General features: G+C 40.4%; 2 protein-coding genes across 2 annotated transcripts; one reads left to right on the top strand and one right to left on the bottom strand.

The window, feature by feature from the left end:
• Positions 1-2,110: 2,110 nt before the first annotated feature.
• Positions 2,111-2,923, bottom strand: LOC138890207 (uncharacterized). Its single transcript, XM_070173573.1, has 2 exons — positions 2,596-2,923; positions 2,111-2,469 (listed from the first exon to the last, which is right to left on the bottom strand). The coding sequence occupies exons 1-2, from the start codon at positions 2,921-2,923 to the stop codon at positions 2,111-2,113; spliced, it is 687 nt and encodes a 228-aa protein (XP_070029674.1).
• Positions 2,924-11,056: 8,133 nt separating this feature from the next.
• LOC138890206 (uncharacterized) lies at positions 11,057-13,272 on the top strand. The gene is made up of 5 exons (XM_070173572.1): positions 11,057-11,444; positions 11,548-11,655; positions 11,953-12,104; positions 12,398-12,721; positions 12,919-13,272. Exons 1-5 carry the CDS (start codon positions 11,057-11,059, stop codon positions 13,270-13,272), a joined length of 1,326 nt encoding a protein of 441 aa, XP_070029673.1.
• The last annotated feature ends 10,221 nt before the right edge of the window (positions 13,273-23,493 follow it).

Below are 23,493 nucleotides of genomic sequence, written 5' to 3'. Positions count from 1 at the left end.
TCGGTTTAAGATATTTGGACCTATATAGGATGCCTCCAACCCGTTTTAAGTCATTTCTTTTCACTATTTTCAGACCTTAGAACCCTAGGAACATCCTCTCAAGGTTCTCTCAAGATTCAAGACCCAAAAAAGGGCAAACAACACAAATCAAGTGTCGGGAATTCCGTGGCGCTAGTAAGTCTCTTGTTCTTCTTGTTGTTGCTCATTTTTGTGTCGTTTCAGCTCGTGTGGGAGGTTTTTTTAAAGGGTTTATGTTCTGTAAATACTCCCTCATGTTCTTAATATCAATCCTAGGTGATTTCAAGCCTTCTAAAGTGATTCTAGTGCCGAAAAACACTAATTGATCGCTAGTTTCGCTCTTTTGTTGTTGTGGCAGCATTGGAGGGATATTTCATGGAAATTTAAGGTCAAATTGGAGTTGTTATTTCTGTATAAAGGTAAGGAACCTCTTACTCTATATGTATTTAAGATTATCCAAGTTGCGGCTAAGCCATTGAAGCTAGAACTTGTGAGATATATATCGAAAGGTTTGGTAGTAATGTTATTGTTTTGTGGACTGTTTTGCGTTGTTGTTGGGCTGCGTATTTTACTACTATATTGTGGAGTTTTGGATGAGTAAGGGTGTGTAGAAACACCATATATATGTAGGGTTATGGGCTGATAGTTATTCATAACATTTCCAGGTTGTTTGACACGACTACGGTGGTCGTCGTATGTATGGAGTGATTAGGCTGTGTGTGGACTATTTTGGGAGGCTCAATATGTTTATTATTGATGTTGTTTGGGCTGTTTGGTGACTGTTTTGAATGGTGTGAGGTCATATATATAGGGGAGGTGCTGTCCGTTTCATCGTAAAATAGGTTGTGGTCGATACATAATAGTTATGACGCTTAAATGATAACGATAGTATCGTTTCTCTTATTGTAGACTAAGGAGTTTTGACAATTGCATAGCTTGAGATTGGGGCAGTATATACAAGGTATGTGAGGCTATCCCTTTCCTTCTTTTGCACGACTCCGATTGTACATAATGTAATGAACGAGCTTCCAAAGATACTCTACTCTTAGAAGCTAGCAGTACTTACATTGTTTTCCCTCTTATGGAACGATTGATGTTAATGTTGCTTCTCTTATTCTTATGTTATCAATGTTATTGGTACTTCCTGATTCTTATAAGGTTCATAGTGAAGAGTTAGTCCTAATAACGTGTACAGAGGATACCGACCTTACGTCACTCCGAAAGGTTTAGAATGTGATTCCATGAGTCGAGCATGCATTATATATATGTATCTATTTTACTCTACCGAGCCACGCTATAGTTGGCCGGGTACGGCACCTATTGTGCAACCACTGATCAGTTGGGTTTTACCGAGCTCCACGTGGCCGGGTACGATTCTACCGAGCCTATTATGGCCGGGTACGATATGATGATGATGATGCCCACAGAGGCGAATGCTTTAAAGGTTTATGTATTTATACATATGTATCATGCATTTCATGTAAGTAGCCCTCAGAGGTACTAAGATGTTACAGGTTGTATATTCTCTATCCTTGCTTACATTACTGATCGTATTTATGGTTCCTTGCCTTACATACTCAGTACTTTATTCGTACTGACGTCCTTTTATTTGTGGACGCTGCATGTCGTGCTGCAGGTCCTGATAGACAGGCAGGTGCAGCTCCCCCACCACAGTAGACTGTCCAGTTCAGCGGTGATTGGCGAGATCCCTTCTCCGGACTTGCCTTGGTCTTGGTATGCAATTTTTGTTATAGACATTATGGGTATGTCGGGGCCCTGTTCCGGCTATGTTGCAACACTTATGTTCTTTTAGAGGCTCATAGACAGGTGTCGGCTCATGTATAGTTTGGTATGCCTTGTCGGCTAGTTTTTGTTGTATAGTCTTTCATAGTAGCGTGGTAGCTCATACCTTATACGTAGTTTCTTGATTGTCTGGTCATCCCCTGCTATGTATGTTCATGCCGTCATATTTTATTGTTGGTTGTCCATGATCTAGGTCTACCATTTATATTGATCTCGTCAGCCTTAAAAGATAATAATGAAGGTTAGATGAAATGTACGTTGGTGCTCGGCAAGTGTGGTCGGGTGCTAGTCATGGCCCTTCAGTTTGGGTCGTGACACTTTTGGCCACCAAAACTATTTCACCGGTCACAAGGTCAGTGATTGTACATATTTTGGACAAGAATTCAACCTTGTTTCCTTTACTGCAAATTTGAGAGACACTCAGGAGGCTGTACTTAAGTCCATTGACATAGTATACATTTTCAATAGAGTGAGTGAGTGACTTCCCAACTTTTCCATCTCCAAGAATGTACCCCTTTTTGCCGTTGCCAAATGATACACTCCCTCCTTGCAGGGCTTTTAGTGAAAGAAAATCTGTGGTGTTCCCAGTCATGTGTTTTGAACACCCACTATCCATGAACCATTGTTGCCCACTTCCCTTCACTGTTCCTTGCACAAAAGATTAGGAGTTAGTTTTAGGAACCCAATCAAGTTTGGGTCCCTTGTAGTAACTAAGAGGATGAATAAGAGCTCTCTTAGTCCATGCAGGTAATGTGTGTTTCTTGTGAGTAGAACCTGGTCCCTCTTTTGTGGTCACAGTTTCAGCAGCCACTTTATCTTTTAGTACTGATTGATTATTGGTCTGGACAGCTTCCTTGAAGTGCCCAGTGTTCCCACATTGGGTACGAGGCCAGTTATCAGATGCAGTGGTGCTCTTACTGTGAGGGTTGTGAGGAGTTTTCTCCCTTGGGAACCCTGCTCCCCGCCCTTTTTCACTATCATTAGTGAGCAAGGCAATGGTAGCTTCTAAGGACCAGGTCCACTTTAGAGACCTTTCAAGATCATTCATTACTTTTTCTAGATTGGCTTGAAGGAGCTTGTTTTTCTCAATTTCAGCACACATCCTATATCTCTAGGCCTTTCACCTCATCTTCAAGCCTAAAATATTCCTCACTAACTATCCTCTTTCCTCTTTCAGAGCTTTCAGGTTTTGAATTAGTCAAAGGCTTTATTATTAGTTCCCTTTGGTCTGCAGTTTCTGCCAAGAGATCACTCTTTTCTTTTCTAAGAATTTCATTGGTTTTCTTTTGATCAGTAATTGTAGCCACTAAGTCTTCTCTAGTATGTTCAGATTCTTCTAGCTCTAAGAACAAGGAATCCCTATCCTGCGCAAGACTACAAAAGGCAGTAATTAAAACATCAACTAAACACATGAGGTTCTTTGGAGAATAGGATTTCAGATTTTTCTGAACATCCCTGAAGTTTACCTCTTCATTGCCATTGTTTTCATCATTATCTGATTGAGCCATCAAAGCAAGCATTGAGTCATATCCAATCTCCTCGCCTTCAACTACCATCGTGGAACTATCATCAGTATCAAATTTATCTTATTTTACTTGTGTAGTTCCCTCATAAGCTATTTGCAAAGCCTCCCATATTTCCTTGGCAGTGTCGCATGTAGAGATTCTGCCGTACTCTTTAGGACCCAAGCCATATACATGAATTTTCTTGGCACGAAAGTTCTTCTCCACCGGTTTTTTATCTGTTTCAATATATTCTTTGCTATTTTTTTTATTGAAAATGAAAATTCATTTAGTACCTTGATTGGAACAAACGGACCATCGCAGATGACATCCCAAAGCTCACAATCCTCAGCCATGATGAAATCATGCATTCTAGCTTTCCACCACCAATAGCATTTTCCATCAAACGTGGGTGGGTGGTATATGGATTGACATTCTTCAAAATTTAGTGGAGCCGCCATGAGGATCCTTCCTAGGTGTTAGGCTGATAAGAGGAACCTGGCTCTAATACCAATTGTTAGATTATATGGATCCACCAAATCGTAGAGTACCTGGTCCTCTACAAGATTCTACTGAGAGCACTTAGTAAAGCAGTAAGTAAATGAGGCAGAGGATTTTTACGTGGAAAAATCCCACACAAGGGGATCAAAAATTCACGACCTACCTTGTAGACTTTTAACTTCACTAACTTGTAATCTTACCTATTACAAGCCACTTTACAATACTTCCTTTTGCAAAGAGTATACTCAACTAACTTGTGGTACCTTTACCACAAGCCACTTTGTGACTATCCTAGTTACAAAGGCTTTTTCTAACTTGTGATGCTATCACCACAATCCACTTTGTAATTCTACGATTACAAAGACTTTTCCTTATGACTAAATCTAGCCACAACATAAACTCAACGAGTTTACGAATTTACAAGAGGATTCCTAATCAGTATGCTTCTAGATAAACAATTTAGGAGATGTGGTAACTACAATAACAAGGTTACAACTCAACTAGGACAGCAAACATCAATCTTTTAGGAACTGGTCCGTAGTGGCGTTCAACTTTGTTCTTCAAGCTTGAGAGGATGATTTTCCTATTTTTGCAAGAGGCTTGAATGAGAAACAGAAATCTTCCAGTGATATTTTTGTATAAAGCACATTTGGTACATCTTGATCGTGTGACTTGAAATGATGTGAGTACTTTGTTTGGTTAGAGAGTGAGTGGGATGACAGTGTGGTGCAGTGCGGCAGAAACAGTACCGTCGGTTACTTCATTTCCAGTTATGTCCAAATGACTTTGTACTGCTATGAGGAAACCACAAAAGCATCAGGTCCTTGTTTTGTTCCTAGTTCCTGAAGCTGTAGCAATTCATCTTTAGCTGAAATCTGTTAACGCTTGCAGTAATCCAAGTATGTCAGGTTCCCTATCTGGTTCTTATCCATAAGTTTGTTAGATCATCAAAACATCAGGCAACAGCATTTAAGATCTATCAACTATGGTCCTTTCCGAAGAAGCGGAAGCTCCACGACTAGTTGATCTGAGGAATGGTTATGATTTTTTTGCGTGTTTCATTCATCATTGGCAGTGTGAAAGTGTTGGAATGAGGCTTTATTGTATAAGAGGTTTATCATTGGTATTTGGTTATTTTGAGTAGTTGTTGTGATTTGAAGTTTTCGCTATGAGTATTCGAGTGGTATGGTACATCCTGTGATTCCCATCTTGAATTGTGGTTATGGCTTGATACAGCATGTTTAGATCTATTCGGTATGTAGATGTGAGATTATGATCTTATAGATAACTCCAGAAGTGGAAATTTGGTTCTAAGGTTTATGGGCTAGGTTGGATTGCAAAATTTCAATTACATTGTGTTATCAGAACTATATGAGATAGGGTGACGTGGAATCACCCCCGGGTATGTGCATAGTAAGGTTATACAATGATTTGATGGTTTTCGGAACATCTCTAGGCACGTTCGGGGACAAACGTATGTTTAAGTGGAGGAGAATGTAATGACCCGATCGGTCGTTCCAAGAGTTTTAGCCCTGTTTCCCCCATTTTTGCTTCATTTTTTGTGGTTCAGCTCTTTTATGTTGTGTTGAGTTGGTTGGCTCGGGTTCAGAATGATTTTAGAAAGAAATGAGACACTTAGTCTCTTAAGTTGATTATAAAGTTGGAAAAAGTCAACCGGAAGTTAACTTGTTAGTAAATAATCTCGAAACTTGGTTTTTATGATTCGAATAGCTTCGTGAGGTGATTTGGGACTTAGGAGTGTGTTAAGAATGTAATTTGGAGGTCTGTGGTATGTTTAGGCTTGAATTGGCGAAATTGGAATTTTGGCGTTTTCCGGTTGGTAGTGAAATTTTGATATCGGGGTCGGAATGGAATTCCGGAAATTGGAGTAGGTTCGCTGTGTCATTTGTGACGTGTGTACAAATTTCAGGTCATTCGTAGGAGGTTTGATAGACTTTTTGATCGTTTGTGGAATTTGGAAGTTTCGGAATTCTTAGGCTTGAATCCGAGGGTGAATTGGTGTTTTGGCATTGTTTTGAGCATTCCAAGGATTGGTACAAGTTTGAATAGTGACATATGACTTGTTCGCACTATTGATTGAGGCCCTGGGGGCCTCGCGATGATGTCGGATCGTTAACGAGAAGGTTGGAAATTTGTTGGAGCATCTTCAGCTATTGAGTTTTCTGTCATAGCCGCACCTGCGGATTTGGGGACCACAGGTGTGAGCCGCAGAAGCGACATATTGACCGCAGAAACAAAGGTCAACTGTTTGGACGAGCACCGCAGATGCGGAAGGTATGTCACACCTGCGAGCCCGCAGGTGCGGTCCTGCTGGTGTGGGATATGGACTGCAGGTGCGGTATCACTGGGCAGAACATATAAATAGATGCCTTCACGAAATTTTGCTAAGTTTCACTATTTTTGAAGACGGGAATAGAGCTAGGTCTGTGATTTTTCAAGGAAATTGAAGAGTTTCAGTTGGGTAAGATTCTTAATCCTTATTATTTGTGTTTATGACCATTTGTCCATTATTTAATCGTGGTATTAGTGGATAATTAGGGAAGAAAATTGGGAGATTAGGGCTTGGTATTGGAAATTTTGATTAGGGATGTGAGGGGTTGTTTGTGGTCGGATTTTGGTGTATTTGGTATGTATGAACTCATGAGAGTGTAAGGGTTCTAGTTTTGTGAATTTTATCGGAATTCGAGACGTGGGCCCAGGGTTCGGGTTTGGCCATTTTCGGTACTTTTGAGTTAAATTGATAATTTTCATATGGGTTTTACTCCTTTAGCGTATATGGATGGTTTCATACTAATTTTGGTTAGATTTGGGGCATTTGGAGGCCGAATCGAGAGGCAAAGGCGTCGCGGGCTAGAGTTTGGCTTGGCTTGAGATAAGTAACGCTTTCAAACTTGGTTTTGAGGATTCAAAACCCTGAACTGTGTGTTGTACGATTACTATTGAGGTGATGCTATGCAAAGTAATGGGCGTGTGGGCGTGCACCGTGAGAAATGCGGGTTGGATCATTCCATGGAACCGCTTAGTAACTCTTTTATGCTGATATCTATGTCATAATTATGTAGTTAAGTTAATGAGCTGCAAATCATGCTAATTATTATGTTAAGGCTTCACGTCAACACTGTTGAGATCCGAGAGGTCATTTCTTGCTATCATATCATTAGCTTCATTTATATTCTATACTCAGTCCTGTTCATGCATATTATATCACGCCTTAGTCTCGATTACTGCTATTTGACATATCATATCATTGTTCGGGCTTGTATCATAATATTTTTTGCCCGTGTGTTTGAGACCAAAGAGTATTGACTAAGTGAGGCCAAGAGCCTGCTATTGATTGACAGTATGGGATTGGGCTGCACGCCGAAGCGAGATATTGATCATGCCTTCCCTGGCATTGATATAGCGCTTGGGCCCAGAGAAGCCCATCCAGAGTCTTTACACCCCCAGTGAGCGCAGTCGATGATATTGAGGGATGGATCTTCCTTGGACATGGATCTTGTCCGAAGTATTAGTATGGAGATGGATCTTCTCCATGAGGCTGTATTGGCCTGTTTCTCAGTACTGGAGATTAATAGTCTGTGATGTATATATATATTCTGGGATGGATCTTCCCTGGGCCTTGTGAGCCATATACGGTACCGAGTGGTTGTGAGGTTGTCATTATTATTACCAGGAGATGGATCTTCTCCGTAGGCTGGATTGGTGTTCCTCAGTACTGAGTGACTACTGTGAGAGATGTATATATATACGGGATGGATCTTCCTTGGGTTGTATGAGCCATATACAGTATTGAGCGGACGAGCATTGAGTTATTGGGCACATGAGGTACTCGGTAAAGTGCATTTCACATAGTATGTGCATTGGCATGTAGATGTAGAGGAGTTATACTCCTTTATCATGTTCATACTTGCTCTATTTTCCTGTTATGAGCTATTTAATTAACTGAAAGCATGCCTACTTTTCTGTATGATATTCATGTTTATCTTATGAAGAGGTTGCGTTCATCATTACTTATCAGTACATAGTTTGGGCTTGTTACTTACTAAGTTGGTGTACTCACATTACCCCCTGCACCTTGTGTGTAGATCCAGGTATTTGTGGTCCTAGTAGCAGCCGTTGATCGAGGTCGTAGGTTGTGGAGTTGTTGAGGTATCTGCATGGCATTCGCAGGCCTTGTCTCTCCTTCTCATTTCCAGTTGTATTTTTTTTTGTTCTTAGACACTTTGATAGATTATGTATTTATCTTAGACGCTCATGATCTCAGTGCCATCGTGGTTTTGGGACGATTGTATCGTAATATAAATCATTCCTTTATGTCTTGAACGATTTGTTTAAAAAATGATGGATGTTTTTCGCAAATGATTTTTAATATTTACACTGTGATATTGGATTGCGTTGGTTTAAGGCTGGCCAAGTTCAATGTTAGGCGCCATCACGATGGGTTGAGTTTGGGATCGTGACAAGTTGGTATCAGAGCCTAGGTTACATAGGTCTCACGAGTCATCATCGGGTTTAGTAGAGTCTCGCAGATCGGTATAGAGACGTCTTTGTTTATCTTCGAGAGGCTGCAGAACCTTTAGGAAATAAACTTCACATTTTTGAATTCCTATTGTGCGACATTGATTCAGCTTGAAGCTTAACTCCTTGAATTCCTTCCACGCATTCGTGTGCATGCATGAGCGCTCTGTATCAGCTGTGCATTGACAGCTTGTTATTCCCTAATCAAAGGGCGAGATATGGTTCCTGTGTGCTGATGTTGGGCCAGACTAGAGGACTTGAGGCCGGAATTTGTTTGTAGCTTGAGCACTGAGGTGTTGATTGTGTTAGCACGCACTTCTGGATTTATATGTTCGGTAGTGTCCCTATTAGTGGGAGTGATAACCGGATGGCTATGTAATGAGTATGATGTGACTACGAGATGTGTTCATACGATTTGAATGTGACGAGAAGGGTCTGCTTGAGGATAGGAAGAACCATTTTGTGCTTGATTTCCCTCATGACTTGATGTGTAGCCCGAGTTAGGGTGTATTGAAGGATCTTTTCATGTTGTTAGTTAGGGAGCGAGGTGGATTTTATGTCGCGAGATGAGTTCAGACTCAGGAGGATTTGGTGATTGCGTGATGTTTATGGAGATGGAAATGTGTAAAGAGAAGCTAATTTGAGGCGGAGCAGGTGGGTTATCTCCTGCGAAGTGTTTTGAAGTGGTGTGATCCCTATGTTGTTTGTTGAAAGTCCTCTTTCACTAGTGAATTATATGTGCTGCAGTTTGAGTTTGGATCACGTATGATGGTTGTCTTGGCTATTGCGAGGATGAATGTGACAATTGTAGACGATTTGAGGTACTAGATGGTTTGCATTGCACGAGCTTATGAAGGAGTTAATCTAACCTCACTGTGGTATTATGGCAATAATGGAGTATGGGCATTGTGAGTTTTGTATGTTTGGATCTATGGCTTTGAGCCAAGTGGGGGAGTCTGCTATTGATTAGTTGATTGTACAGTTATGTGTTGTATTGGTTTTAGTTTGAGGTATATTAGTGAATCAGTTGTGGCTTGCAGGGGTTAAGATCGACGATGGCTCAAGTAAAATTTTTCTTAATAAAGGTTATGTCATGCTTTATGGGCGAATGAGAATCACGGAATGACTTGAGTTCTTAATGGTGAAAGATGTACGGCGCATAGAACAAGAATTTATTTGGTTGCATAAAGGTGGGGTTACTTCCATAGGTGTTGCTGTTCTAATGAGGCACAGGTCGTTTGGTTCATTTGATCAGTCTAATTGAAACCTGAGTAGAGTGGATAACTACCGAGAATGGTTTTAAAGGATTCATGACATATATGTAATAACTGGAGATCTTCAGGAGGGGTATTTGGCCGGAAACTGAGGTTTACATTGGAGGGTGTCAAGAATTGTAGCATTTCTATATCATTATAGATTCTACACATCAGGAAGTCTCTTCAGGGTAAGTATTTTAAATGTGATACTTTGGGGATATTTAAGAGAGTATTCAACGGCTTATGGCCTTAGACGGTGCAGTTTCATGATTGAGTCTTGTGTAGTGAGTCTGGGTTGAGGATTGTGATATTATGGCAATGGGAGATATTAATTTGAAGGAAATTTACAAGTAACTTGGATAAAAAGGACAGCTTGTGATAGGTTTTCAATGTCTTTGACTTATGTATTCATGATCTAACAAACTGTGCCAAGAACCAGATAGGGCACCTGACACACTTGGAGTATACAACAAGTTAACAGATTCCAGCTAAATGTGGACTGCTATAACCTCAGGAGATAGGAAACCAAACAAGGACCCGATACCCTTGTTGTTCCCTCATAGCAGTACAAAGTCAATTGGACACAGCTGGAACCGACGTGACTGCCTGCACTATTTCTGCCTGTACTGCACTATTTCCAGTGCCCACTTATTCCTTGACCAACTAAAGTGCTTACATCATTTAAGTGATGTCATCAAGGTGTACCAACAATGAGTTTATATCAAAACATCACTTGAACATTTTTGTTTCTCATTCAAGCCTTTTTCAAAACAGGGAAATTAATTCTTACGAGCTTGAAGAACAAAGTTAAACGCTGCTACGACCTAGTTCCTAAAGTTAGTATTTTTTTGTCCTTAGTTGAGTTGTAACTTTGTGATTGTTCTTATTATATCTCCTAAATTGCTTAGCCATAAGCATTGATTAGGAACCCTCTTGTAAAATCTGTAAACTCTCTGAGCTTATGCTGTGACTAGGTTTAGTCATAAGTTAAAGTCTTTGTAACTAGAGAGTGGCAAAGTGGCTTGTGGTGAGAGTACCACAAGTTAGTTGAGTTAAATTCTTTGTAATAGAGTTATTACAAAGTGGCTTGTAATAGGTGTTTACAAGTTATGAAATTCAAAGCCTACAGGTGTAGGTCGTGGTTTTTGTCCCCTTGAGTTGGGATTTTTCCACGTAAACATCTCGTGTCTCATTTACTTGCTATTTTTATTAGCATTCTCAGAATAACCTCATAGAGGACCAGGCACTCTACTGTTTGGTGGACTCATACAAACTAACAATTGGTATCAGAGCAGGTTCTTTCTATCAGGCTAATACCTAGGAAGGATCCTTATGGCTGCTCCACCAAATTTTGAAGAAGGTCAATCTACATACCGACCACCCAGGTTCAATGGACAATACTATGGTTGGTGGAAAACAAGAATGCATGATTTTATCATGGCTGAGGATTCTGAGTTATGGGATGTCATATGTGACGGTCCTTATGTTCTAACAAAGGTAATGGAAGAACTTCCATTTTCAATGCCAAAAACCAGTAAAGATTACACCGACGTAGACAGGAAGGATGTGGAGAAGAATTTTCGTGCCAAGAATATTCTTGTATGTGGAATAGGACCTGAAGAATATAATAGAATCTCAGCTTGCGACACTGCTAAGGATATATGGGAAGCTTTGCAAACAGCTCATGAGGAAACCACCCAAGTAAAACAGTCTAAGATCGATATGCTCACTATCGAGTATGAACTCTTCAGAATGAAGGACGATGAATCTATTCAAGATATGCACACAAGATTCACTTCCATCATAAATGAGTTACACTCACTTGGTGAAACCATTCCTTGGAATAACTAGTGAGGAAAATCCTCAGTATTCTACCTAGCCCTTGGGAAAGCAAGGTGAATGCCATTACTAAATCAAAGGACTTGCAGGAGCTGACTATAGAGGAGCTGGTTGGAAATCTGAAGGCCTACAAGATGAAGAGGAAGATAGACAGTCAAAGAAGAGAACCAAAGAAAGAAAAGAACCTGGTGCTGAAAGTTGATAGCAATGACTAAAGTGAGGAAGACAGTGACATAGCTTACTTGACCAAAAAATTTCAAAAGATGGTCAGAAGATATAGAGAAATGCTAAAAAGGGGCAGCTCTAGCAAACCAAAAAACCATGATCTCTGTCATAAGTGTGGAAAGCCTGGACATTTCATCAACGACTGTCCTCTCTTAAAGCAAGATTTTTCCAAGAACAACCCTGAAAAAGCAGCAACGAGGAACCTGGTTCCTTCGAGGACTTCAAAAGAAAGAGATCTACTGACAATGCGGTAAAACATGCTTTTGCAGCATGGGGGGGGGGTTCCTCTAGTGAGTCTGAAGATGAAACTGAAGCTGGTGATAGTTCCATGATGGCAGTTGAAGGCAAGGAAAATGAATATGACTCAACTTTTGCTTTGATGGCCCAATCAGATGATGATGAAGACGAGAATAACAAAGACGTAAATTTCAGGGATGTTTAGAGAAATCTGAAATCCTACTCTTCCAAGAAACTCATGTCTTTAGCTAGTGTATTAATTGATGCCTATCATAGTCTTGTGGAGGATAGGGATTCCTTGACCTTAGAACTAGGAGAAGCAGAACAAAATAGAGATGACTTAGTGACTGAAGTTATTGACCATAAGGAAACCATTAAGAACTTCAGATAAGAAAGAAATGATCTCTTGGCAGTAATTGCAGACCTAAGGGAAACAATAGAGAGACTAGAGACTAAGTCCAAACTTGGAAATTCTAGAAAAAGAAAGAGATAGTCAGTAAGGAACATACTGTGCTTGAAAATGAGTTGAAAGCTGTGAGAACTAGTATGTGTGTTGAAACTGAGAAAAACAAGCACCTCCTAACTGATATGGAAAGAGTAAAAAATGATCTTGAAAAGTTCCTAAAGTGGTCTTGTTCCTCAGAAACTATCACTGCCATGTACACTAATAATGGTGTAAACAGGCAGGGAATGGAGTCCCAAAGGGAGAAAACTCCTTACAACCCTCACAGTAAGTACGTACTGTTTCTGATAACTGGCTTTGTACCCACTGTGGGAACAATGATCACTTCAAAGAAAATTGTCAGGCCAGGGTTCAACCTTTTTAGAAAAACAAAGTGTTTGCTGAAAAAGTGACTACAACAGAGGGACCAGGTTCCACTCACAAAAAGTGCACATTACCTGCATGGACTAAGAGAGCTCTTATCAGCCTCTTGCCTATTACAGGGGACCCAAACTTGCTTGGGTTCCTAAAATTAACTCTTGATCTTCTTGTGCAGGGAATAGTGAAAGGAAGCAGTCAACAATGGTTCATGGATAGAGGGTATTCAAAACACATGACTGGGAACACCATGGAATTTCTTTCACTAAAAGCCCTGCAAGGAGGGAGTGTATCCTTTGGCAATGGGAAAAAGGGGACATTCTTGGAGTTGGAAAAGTCGGGAAGTCACTTACTCATTCAATTGGAAAATGTGTACTATGTCAATAGCCTTAAGTACAGTCTCTTGAGCGTCTCTCAGATCTGTGATAAAGGAAACAAGGTGGAATTCTTGTCCAAGATATGTACAGTTACTGATCTAGTAACTGGTAAAGTGATACTTGTGGCCAAGAGATACAAGAACATCTATTTGTGAATTTTGAGTCCTTACAAAGTGGTGATCTGAGTTGTCTGAAAGTTGTTGATGATGATGCTGAACTGTGGTACAGAAGACTGGGTCACGCAAGCTTTTCTCTTCTGAACAAACTAATTCAGAAGTACCTGGTCCATGGTCTGCCCAGGTCAAAATTCAAAGTGCAAAAGGTTTGTGATGCTTGTGCTAGAGGAAAATATGTGAAGTCCTCTTTTAAGTCTAAAAAGGATGTGATCACCTCAAAGCCACTTGAGCTTCTGAATATGGACCTATGTGGTCCTATGAGAGTGCAAAGCCGAGGAGGAAAAACATACATTTTGTGATAGTGGATGACTACTCTAGATTCACATGGACCCTATCGCTTAGAACTAAAGATGAAACCTTTGAGGTGTTTGTGGCCTTTGTAAAGAAAATCCAGGTGAAGATGGAGTCTAGAGTAGCATGCATTAGATCAGATCATGGAACAAAATTTTACAATGTCAAATTTGATGCGTTCTGCAATGAAAATGGTATCACTCACAACTTTTCAACTCCCAGAACTCCCCAGCAAAATGGAGTAGTGGAAAGGAAGAATAGAACTCTGGAAGAAATGGGAAGAACAATGTTAATCGATAGTGGAATTGCAAAGAACTTCTGGGATGAAGTGGTCAACACTGCCTGCTACTTGGTGAACAGTTGCATGATCAGATCACTCCTGAACAAAAGCCCATATGAGTTGTTGAATGGAAGGAAACCCAAGCTGACTCACCTAAGAATATTTGGGTGCAAATGTTATGTTCTTAATAATGGAAAGGATCAGCTTGGTAAATTTGATGCCAAGAGTTATGAAGGAATATTTCTGGGCTACTCTTCTCAAAGCAAAGCATACAAAATATACAATAAGTGAACTAAATGTGTTGAGGAAAGTGTTCATGCAATTTTTGATGAGTCTTATCCATCCCGTGAGAAGAGTGCTGAAGAAGATCAAGATGGAGAACCCTTACTAGTCCTTGTTGAAGTCATTGACATGACAAATGGAAAGAAAGATATGATGATCCAAATAAAAGAACTGAGTGAAGACAATGCTGCCTCATCTTCAATGGAACCAGGTAATTCAATTACAACTACTGAAGCTGAAGAAAGAGCGGTTGATGCAGTTCAGGGTACTCCACTAGCACATAAGAGAATAACACAGGAAAACCAGTCAAATGTACCCACATTCTCTATCAATGAACCTCAAACTTCTAACTAGAGATACAAAAGCTCACATCCTCTTGACAACATAATTACCCCTCTAGATTCTGGAGTACAAACCAGGTCAAAAGCCAGAAACTCACTCGTCTTCTCAGCCTTTATCTCCCAAATAGAACCTAAGAATATCAAGGAAGCCATGACAAATGCAGATTGGATTATCTCAATGCAAGAAGAGTTACATCAGTTTGAAAGGAACAATGTCTGACACCTGGTACCCAGACCCTCAGATCAAACCATTATAGGAACCAGGTGGGTATTCAGGAACAAGCTTGATGAACACGAAAATACCACAAGAAATAAGGCCAGGCTAGTGGTTCAAGGCTACAATCAGGAGGAAGGGATTGACTATGATAAAACGTTTGCTCTGGTCACTTGCATGGAAGTTATTAGAATTCTAATCGCTTTTGCATCTCATATGGAATTTACCTTGTTCCAAATGGATGTCAAAAGTGCATTTCTGAATGGACTTCTTAAAGAAGAAGTCTATGTAAATCAACCTCCAGGGTTTGAACGTCATGAACACCCTGAATATGTGTTTAAACTGGACAAAGCACTGTATGGTTTGAAGTAGGCTCCTCGATCCCGGTATGAAAGGCTATCAAAGTTCCTCTTGGAAAATGGTTTTAAACGAGGGAAAATTGACAACACCCTGTTCCTAAAGAAACGGGGAAGCAACCTGCTCATTGTTCAGGTCTATGTTGATGATATCATTTTTGGGGCAACAACTGATTCTCTATGTGAAGAATTTGCAAAACTCATGGGAAGCGAGTTTGAAATGAGTATGATGGGGGAACTGAATTTCTTCTTGGGTCTTCAAGTATAATAGTCCACAAAGGGTACATTCATTTGTCAGCAAAAATACATCAAGGAGCTCTTGAAGAGGTTTGACATAGAAGCATCAAAGGTGATAGACACTCCCATCGCTATAGCCACTCGAATTGACATGGATGAAATTGGGCCTACTGTGAATCAAACCATGTATAGAGACATCATTGGGTCTCTTCTCTATCTCGCTGCCACTAGACCTGATATTGTTTTCAGTGTGGGGCTATGCGCAAGGTTTCAATCAAATCCCAAAGAATCTCATTTGAAGGCTGCCAAAAGAATTCTGAGATATCTTAAAGGAACACAGGACCTGGTTCTTTATTATCCCTCAGGTGACAGTTTTAATCTCATTGGATATGCTGATGCAGACTATGCATGTTATCTTGTAGATAGGAAAAGCACTTCCGGAATGGCTCACTTCCTAGGTTCATGTCTCATCTCTTGGGGCACAAGGAAGCAAAACTCAGTGGCTCTTTCAACAGCTGAAGCAGAATATGTAGCCGCAGCATCCTGTTGTGCTCAACTTCTATGGATTAAGCAGCAAATGTAGGACTTTGGGGTACTCACTGAGAGTGTGCCCCTTCTATGTGATAATACTAGTGCACTCAACATGGCCAAGAATCCAGTTCAATACAAAAGGACCAAGCATATTGATGTGAGGCATCACTTTCTGAGGGACAATGTGGAGAAAGGGTTGATATGTATGAAGTTTTGTAGCACAGAAGACCAAATTGTAGATATCTTCACCAAGGCATTAAGTAGGGAACACTTTGAAAGAAATATAGTGAAGTTGGGGCTTTTAAAGCCCAATTAAGAACCTGATTCCTCATTTTTTGGCAATGAAAATCACCTTCCAGGAAAACTGGCTAAAAGTGTTTTCTGGCCATGTCTAACTCACTTCAATACCATTGCAGGAAAATATGCATGATGAGTATAGAAGCTGTAGATACAGTGCATGGATGATTAAAGAAGATTGATGCTTTCAAATAACAGGTCAAGAACCTGGTTCTTGTACCAAAGGCTAGTAGTTCTATGCATTTTTTAATACACGTCTTAAAAAGGGTACAAAACACAACTGCCATGTCATCCAACTTTTCAGACTCTGCTGTCACGTATCTTCACTTCAAATCATTCCATCTCCCTCTGAAATGTTGCACTTCTCCATGCCCAATCGCCATTTCGAAACCGGTCCCTATCTCTCTCTTCATATTTATCCATTTTATATAAAACCCCCATCTGTTCTCCACAAACCATAAGTCTTCCACTAGAACTCCCCAAAGCATCTTCACTCCAACTTTCCATAGCTGATACAAACTTCGACCTCCCCACCTCAGTCATACTTGTTGCTGAAAAATGTATGGAGTCCTCTGTCCCTTCGGAGTCTTTTATAACCACTCCTACTCCCCCTGCTAAAATCACAGCTCACCCAAATTCTATGTCTCTTTCTAGTTCAAAAAACCCTAAAAATACTGATTTGTCCTCTCTATCTTATGAGATACCCACTAATCAAAGACAAAGTGGAGAACAAAGTCAAAGGCATGAGATCACAGAGGGTTCCGCTATCGTTGTTGCAGATTTTGTGGAGCAGTAGTGCCAATTGAGAAAGACAATGTTGTAACCATCTTTGTGGTATCTGCTGACGGTGTTCTTCAGGAGATAATCACTCAGAAAAACGTGGTATATGGTGTGGGGGAAGAAGGAGCTATAGTGCTAGTTGAGGACGTTGCACTAGCAGAAGCTACTGGGCTCTCACATGAGGAACCTGATCCCTCTCGGGAGGACCCAGGTCAGGGTTTTCATTCCTAGGACAGTTCTGCTCCTGCAGTTGATGTTGCACCTCTGGACATTCAAGCTCTTGAGATAAGATCCAGTGATGAGGAGGATCTAGATAACCTGTCTCTCGATGCGTTCATAGTTAAGCAGAAGGTTGTGTCCACTCCTTAGTCTTCCACCAAACGACCTACTACCAGGTTGCAAGCTAAGGTGTCCTACGACTCTGCCGTTCAAAAGAGCAGAAAAAGTAGGAAGAAGCAAAGGAGGAAGCTGGTTAAAGATAGTGTGCCTGTATATGATAAGGCGATCCATGTGGTAGAGGTGGAAGAGGAAACACAAGATGAACCTGGTTCACTAGTTAGACGGTCTCAGAAAAAGAAGCAACATGCTTCAGTAGAGAAGGGTTCAACCTATAGCTCCTAGTTGAAAGATGTTGTGAGTGAGTTCTCGATGTTTGATGAGAATGTATTAGTCAAGTCCAAGGGAAAAGAGAAATCAAGTGGTGGGAAGTCCGGCAAACGAAAGTCTGAAATTGTTGAGGAACCTGGTTCTATGAAGAGGATGAGAAGTGAAGTCAGCCTTGGTTCAGAATGCCTGAAGCACCAAAGGGTTTTGCTGGGTCGAACGTTTGACCCAGCAATCTCTGAGATGGCTAGTATGCGACAAATTCTTGAAATGGTTGAGTTTCAATGATGGGGGCATCTATTCAAAATAGATGCACCTAAGGCATATGAGGATGAGGTACAAAGCTTCTTTGCTAGCCTCTTTCCCGTTGAGACCGACCACATTTGTGCTTTGGTGAATGGAGTAGATATAGTGTTCGTTGTTAAGTTGCTTGGAGAAATTCATAAAGTTCCTATAGTTGGTGTGTCTAGTGTAAAGGATGTGTGTCAGTTTAACTTCAGAAATGCCGTGGTAAAAGTCAATGTAAACCAAAAGGGGGACCAGATCCATAAGAAGGCATTACTCCCTGTCTATCAGCTGCTTGTCAACAAAGTTCTACTGCCTCATGCTGAGAGGAGGTTCGTGACTTCTAAGTCTGACCTGTTCTTGATGGAGCAACTGGATAACTTTACTCTTGTAAACCTGCTTGCTATTATGATTGAACACATGCAAAAGGTAGCCACCTTCAAAGATAGTAATCATGGCCTTCCCTATGGATTTTTGCTTACGCGAGTGTTTAAGTTCTTTGAGGTGCCTCTGGGGCAGAGCAAGTTGGGGACTAAGAAGCAGACCTTCTCACATACAACACTGGAAGAATGCGAGTTCATAGAAAAGAATGGGGGAGTAGGAAGTACATCAACCATCTCATAGCTCATTAATGCGCAGAATAGTGCAACTGAGGAGATTCGTCAGTTAAAGGCTAGGAATGCTATCCTAGAAGGTCAGTAGGACCAAGGGGTTCAAGCGTCAAATGATGAAGTAGTTCGTTTGACAAAAGAGAATGTTGATCTCAGGGCATACGTAGAGAACCTGAAAGTAGAACTGCGCAATGAGAAAAAGTCGGTCAATGCCTAAATAGACCTTGTTCTCCAAACACTTGTTGCAGCTTCCAAGCCCTCTACTCCTAGTGCCCCCTAAGTACCCCTTCAGTGACCAGTTTCTGGAAATGTCCTTTAAATTTTCTTTGTTTTGTTTGGTAGATGTTTTGTTTTCTTTTTTGATGTGGTTGGGATGAAACAATACTGCTCCTGTCTTAACAGTCCAATGTTGCCTTTGCTTAAAAAGCTAAGGCATATAAAATTTGCTATCTATATCAAATCTATCCTCTTTTGTTATCTCATTGCTTGTATTTTATGACTCTCTTCTCTATCATATTGTGTGAACATATGTGGCATGAGTTAACTCGGCTAGACTTCTTTGTGTTGTGTATCTTCTTGTGTCTTTTTAATGATGCCAAAAGGGGGAATATATGAAAAAGAAAGAAACATATTTCTAAAAGGAAGGCATAAAGTCAGGGGGAACACTTATGTGTTCATGTTACTTTATCTGGTTCTTCTTGCTCTAAATACACGTTATCTATTTAAGTTTGTCATGATCAAAAAGGGGGAAATTGATAGGTTTTCAATGTCTTTAACTTATGTTTTGATGATCTAAAAAACTATGTCAAGAACTAGATAGGGCACCTGACATACCTGGACTATACTGCAAGTTAACAGATTCCAGCTAAATGTGGACTGCTATAACCTCAGGAGATAGGAAACCAAACAAGGACCTGATACCCTTGTTGTTCCCTCATAGTAGTACAAAGACAATTGGACACAACTGGAACCGACGTGACCACCTGCATTTTTTCTGCCGGCACTGCACTGTTTCTAGTGCCCACTTATTTCTTGACAAACTAAAGTGCTTACATCATTTCAAGTGATTTCATCAAGGTGTACCAACAATGAGTTTATATAAAAACATCACTTGAACATTTCTGTTTCTCATTCAAGCCTTTTGCAAAATAGAGAAATTAATTCTTACGAGCTTGAAGAACAAAGTTAAACGCTACTATGAACCAGTTCCTAAAGTTAGCATTTTGTTGTCCTTAGTTGAGTTGTAACTTTTTGATTGTTCTTATTATATCTCCTAAATAACTTAGCCAGAAGCGTTGATTAGGAACTTTCTTGTAAAATCCGTAAACTCTCTGAGTTTATGTTGTGACTATGTTTAGTCATAAGTTTAAGTCTTTGTAACTAGAGAGTGACAAAGTGGCTTGTGGTGAGAGTATCACAAGTTAGTTAAAGTCTTTGTAACTAGAGAGTGACAAAGTGGCTTGTGGTGAGAGTACCACAAGTTAGTTGAGTTAAATTCTTTGTAATAGAGTTATTACAAAGTAGCTTGTAATAGGTATTTACAAGTTAGTGAAGGGTGTAGGTCGTGATTTTTGTCCCCTTAAGTTGGGATTTTTCCACGTAAAAATCCTATGTCTCATTTACATGATATTTTTATTAGCATTCTCAGAATAACCTTATAGAGGACCAGGTACTCTACTGTTTGGTGGACTCTTACAAACTAACAGCTTGGTAGTAGGCCGGATCAGCATGGTAAGGGATATGATTAGTTCTTTGGGAGCTTATGAGGTTATGAGTTTCTACAGGTGTTTCGTGGCAATGCTCTTGGGTTATTTTAGTGGCTTGTGTGGCCTGGTTGAGCTAGAAAGATTCAGTTCTGACGGTTTGGTTTTGTGCAAATGGGATTCGGGGAATTTTTGATGGTTTCTACCATGGTTAGAGATGTATAATTTCTACTGGATTGAGGAGCATGTGAGGTATAGCAATTTCTTTCTAGATTGGATCAAATGGAAACCTCTTAGCTAGTAAAGTACGTAGTTGCTTGTGGCTTCAGAGTGGATTATGAAGTTCTCATATTTGTCATAGGTTGGCATGGTATATACGGTATGTTGTGTAGGGTTGATATTGGCATGTGAAAGGTCACAGTTCGGTTATGAAAGAAAGGTCATAAATTCTTAGGCAGCACAGGCAGTTTCATATGATTAGGTAAATGATATTGCTAATTGGTATGGATTGATGAGGGCATGCATCTCAGAACGGGCAATGTGATTGAGTTAATAATACATCATTGGTATTACGGCACTTTCTTGTTGGATCGACTGTTGATATTCAAGTTTGTTTGGTAGCACAAAAGAATTATAGGAGTACCCCTCGTGGAATGATTGGGTATTAGAGGTGTGTTATATATTCGGACGGTAGGATTGGGATCGGATATGGTGATTCATGTGCTATATGGATTTAGAGATTTGGAGTTTTCATAAACAGGTTATGTTGTGTCTGTGGGTCGCGTGTATCGGCCTTGTGTGGTGACTATCGGGGGTTTGGAGGTCGAGTGGATTCGTTGTTGCTTAACATGGTGGGTTTTGATTTTATATTGGCTATGGATTGGTTGTCTCCATGTCATGCTATTCTGGACTATAACGCTAAGATGGCGATGTTGGCTATGCCGGGGATGCTACGGATTGAGTGGCGAGGTTCGATGGGTTATGTTCCCAGTAGAGTGATTCCATTTTTGAAGACCCAGCTAATGGTTGGGAAGGGTTGTCTTTCTTATTTGGTCTTCGTGAGGGATGTTAGTGCAGAGACTCCTATCATTCATTTAGTTCCGATAGTGAGGTATTTTTCCGGATGTGTCGTATGTCACCAGCGGAGTTAAAAGAGTTGGTGGAGCAGCTTCAGAAACTCCATGATAAGGGGTTTGATAGCTTATATAAGTCCACCAAACTGTAGAGTACCTGGTCCTCTATGAGACTGATACGTAGAATGCAGTAAAGACTGAATGTAGAGAAGGCAAGAGATTTTCTACGTGGAAAAATCCCACACAAGGGGATCAAAAAACCACGACCTACTCTTGTAGGCTTTTAACTCAACTAACTTGTAATCTACCTATTACAAGTCATTTTGCAAACACCCTATTGCAAAGACTTCAAACTAACTTATGATGAAACCACTACAAGCCACTCTCTAACTCTCCTAGTTATAGAGGATTTAACTTATGACTATTCCTAGTCACAACATAAACTCTAATGTTTACGAATTTGGTTTGTTCATAAGACAACGCTTCTGAGAAAGAAAACTAGGAATTACAATGTAGAACAATTAACAAGATTACAACTCAACTATGGATATACATAACACTTGTTTAGAAACTGATCCTTAGTGGAGTTATCTTCTTGTTCTTGACACACCAGTGACTTCAATGCCGGATGAATGCTTTTTCTTCTTGAAAGAATATCACTGAATGCACAAGTGATGGTGTGTCTTGCACCAGGTTGTTTTATCTCAAATGATATCGCAATAGATAGTGATGTCAACTCTTGGTGTACTTCTCCCCAGTGAGAAGTGACTGTTGCACTATTTGCACAGACATTGTTGGGCAGTTGCGTTCCAGCTGGATAGTGACTTTGTACTTATGTCAAGACACCCCAACGGACCAGGTCCTGGTTGTGTTCCTCTTCTGTAACAGTTTCCCGATTGTCACTTTCTTCTGCTATGTTCCAGTTGTGCACTTGACCTGTAATTCTATCAGAGAACCCTAAGGGACCAGGTCACCAGGTCCTTGTTGTGTTTCTCTTTATGGTCATTCGTCCATTTGCTGACAAGTTCATATGAAATGTATCCTGTGGAACAGATTCTCTATCTGGTTCTTCACAATAAGTTTGTTAGATCATCAAAACATAGGAAGCATAAGGCTAAGACACTGAAAACCCATCAATTTCCCTCTTTTTGATGATGACAAACTTAGGCATAGAAAGCAGTTGTTTGGATCAGAATTAACCAGATGTGATACCAGTTCCCCCTTAATCTTAGATCTCCCTCCTTGGCATTTTTTGTTCCCCCTCAATCTCAGACCCCCCCCCCCCTTTTTTGATCACAGGCATAATATTACCCCCCAACAACATCATTCGCTTCTTTTTCCCCCTTTTGGCATCATTAAAAAGAACAAGTATGTCGAAGAGCACAAGCAGATAATAAGCATAAAGAAGTCTAACACAGCTAGCTCATGCCACATATATGCACACAACATGATAGAAAAGAGAAGCCGGAGGAGCACAATATTGTACATGCAAAAAAATGGGAGCTGTTTTATTAATGTTTAGATTGGACTGAGCAATACATGAACAGTAATGGTTAAGTTCAACATGCCATCACAAAAACAAGTAAACACAAGTAAAACAGCAGCCATAGGAAATTGGAGCAAAAATAGCTTGACACTAGGGAGGATCCTAGGGAGCACTAAAGGAAAGAGGCTTGGAGGAAGAGACAACAACGGTTTTGAGAACCAGGTCCAGTCTAACATTTGCAGCCAGTTGTTCTTCAAGTAGTTGAGCCGTAAGTATCTCGTTTTCCTTTCTCAGTCGGGCAACCTCCTCATGTACAGAATCAGGTCCCTTAGTTGCTTGGCTAAGCTGAGTTTCCAGTATTGCATTTTGAACCCTCAACCTTCTTATTTCATCAGAGGCTGTATTTTGAGCATTTACTAGCTGAGAAATGGTTGAGATGCTTCCACCAACTTTTTCTATACATTCACATTCTTCTAGAGTGGTCTTAGAGAAGGTCTGCTTGCGTGTGCCCACTCTAGGATTTCCCAAGGGAACCTATAGAATCTGAACACTTGAGTGAGGAGAAAGCCATAAGGTAACCCATGATTGCCACCCTTAAAATTTGCCACCTTTTGCATATGATCTATCATGATTGCGGGAAAATTGAATGGTACAAACTCATTAAGAGCTTCCATCAAGACTGTCGCACCTCCTTTTTCCGCCCCCGCGAGGGTGCAAGGGAGTTTTCTCCAATTAAAGAACAGTCGAAACGGGATTTGTTTGTTTGTTTCAGAGTCGCCACCTGAGAATTTTAAGGCGTCCCAAGTCACCGGTTTTAATCCCTGAATCGA

This window comes from Nicotiana sylvestris, chromosome 4 (assembly GCF_000393655.2).
Source record: "Nicotiana sylvestris chromosome 4, ASM39365v2, whole genome shotgun sequence".
NCBI classification, from domain to species: Eukaryota; Viridiplantae; Streptophyta; class Magnoliopsida; order Solanales; family Solanaceae; genus Nicotiana; species Nicotiana sylvestris.
The sequence above is the reverse complement of the archived record's forward strand: the minus strand, read 5'-3'. Positions and strand labels throughout refer to the sequence as shown.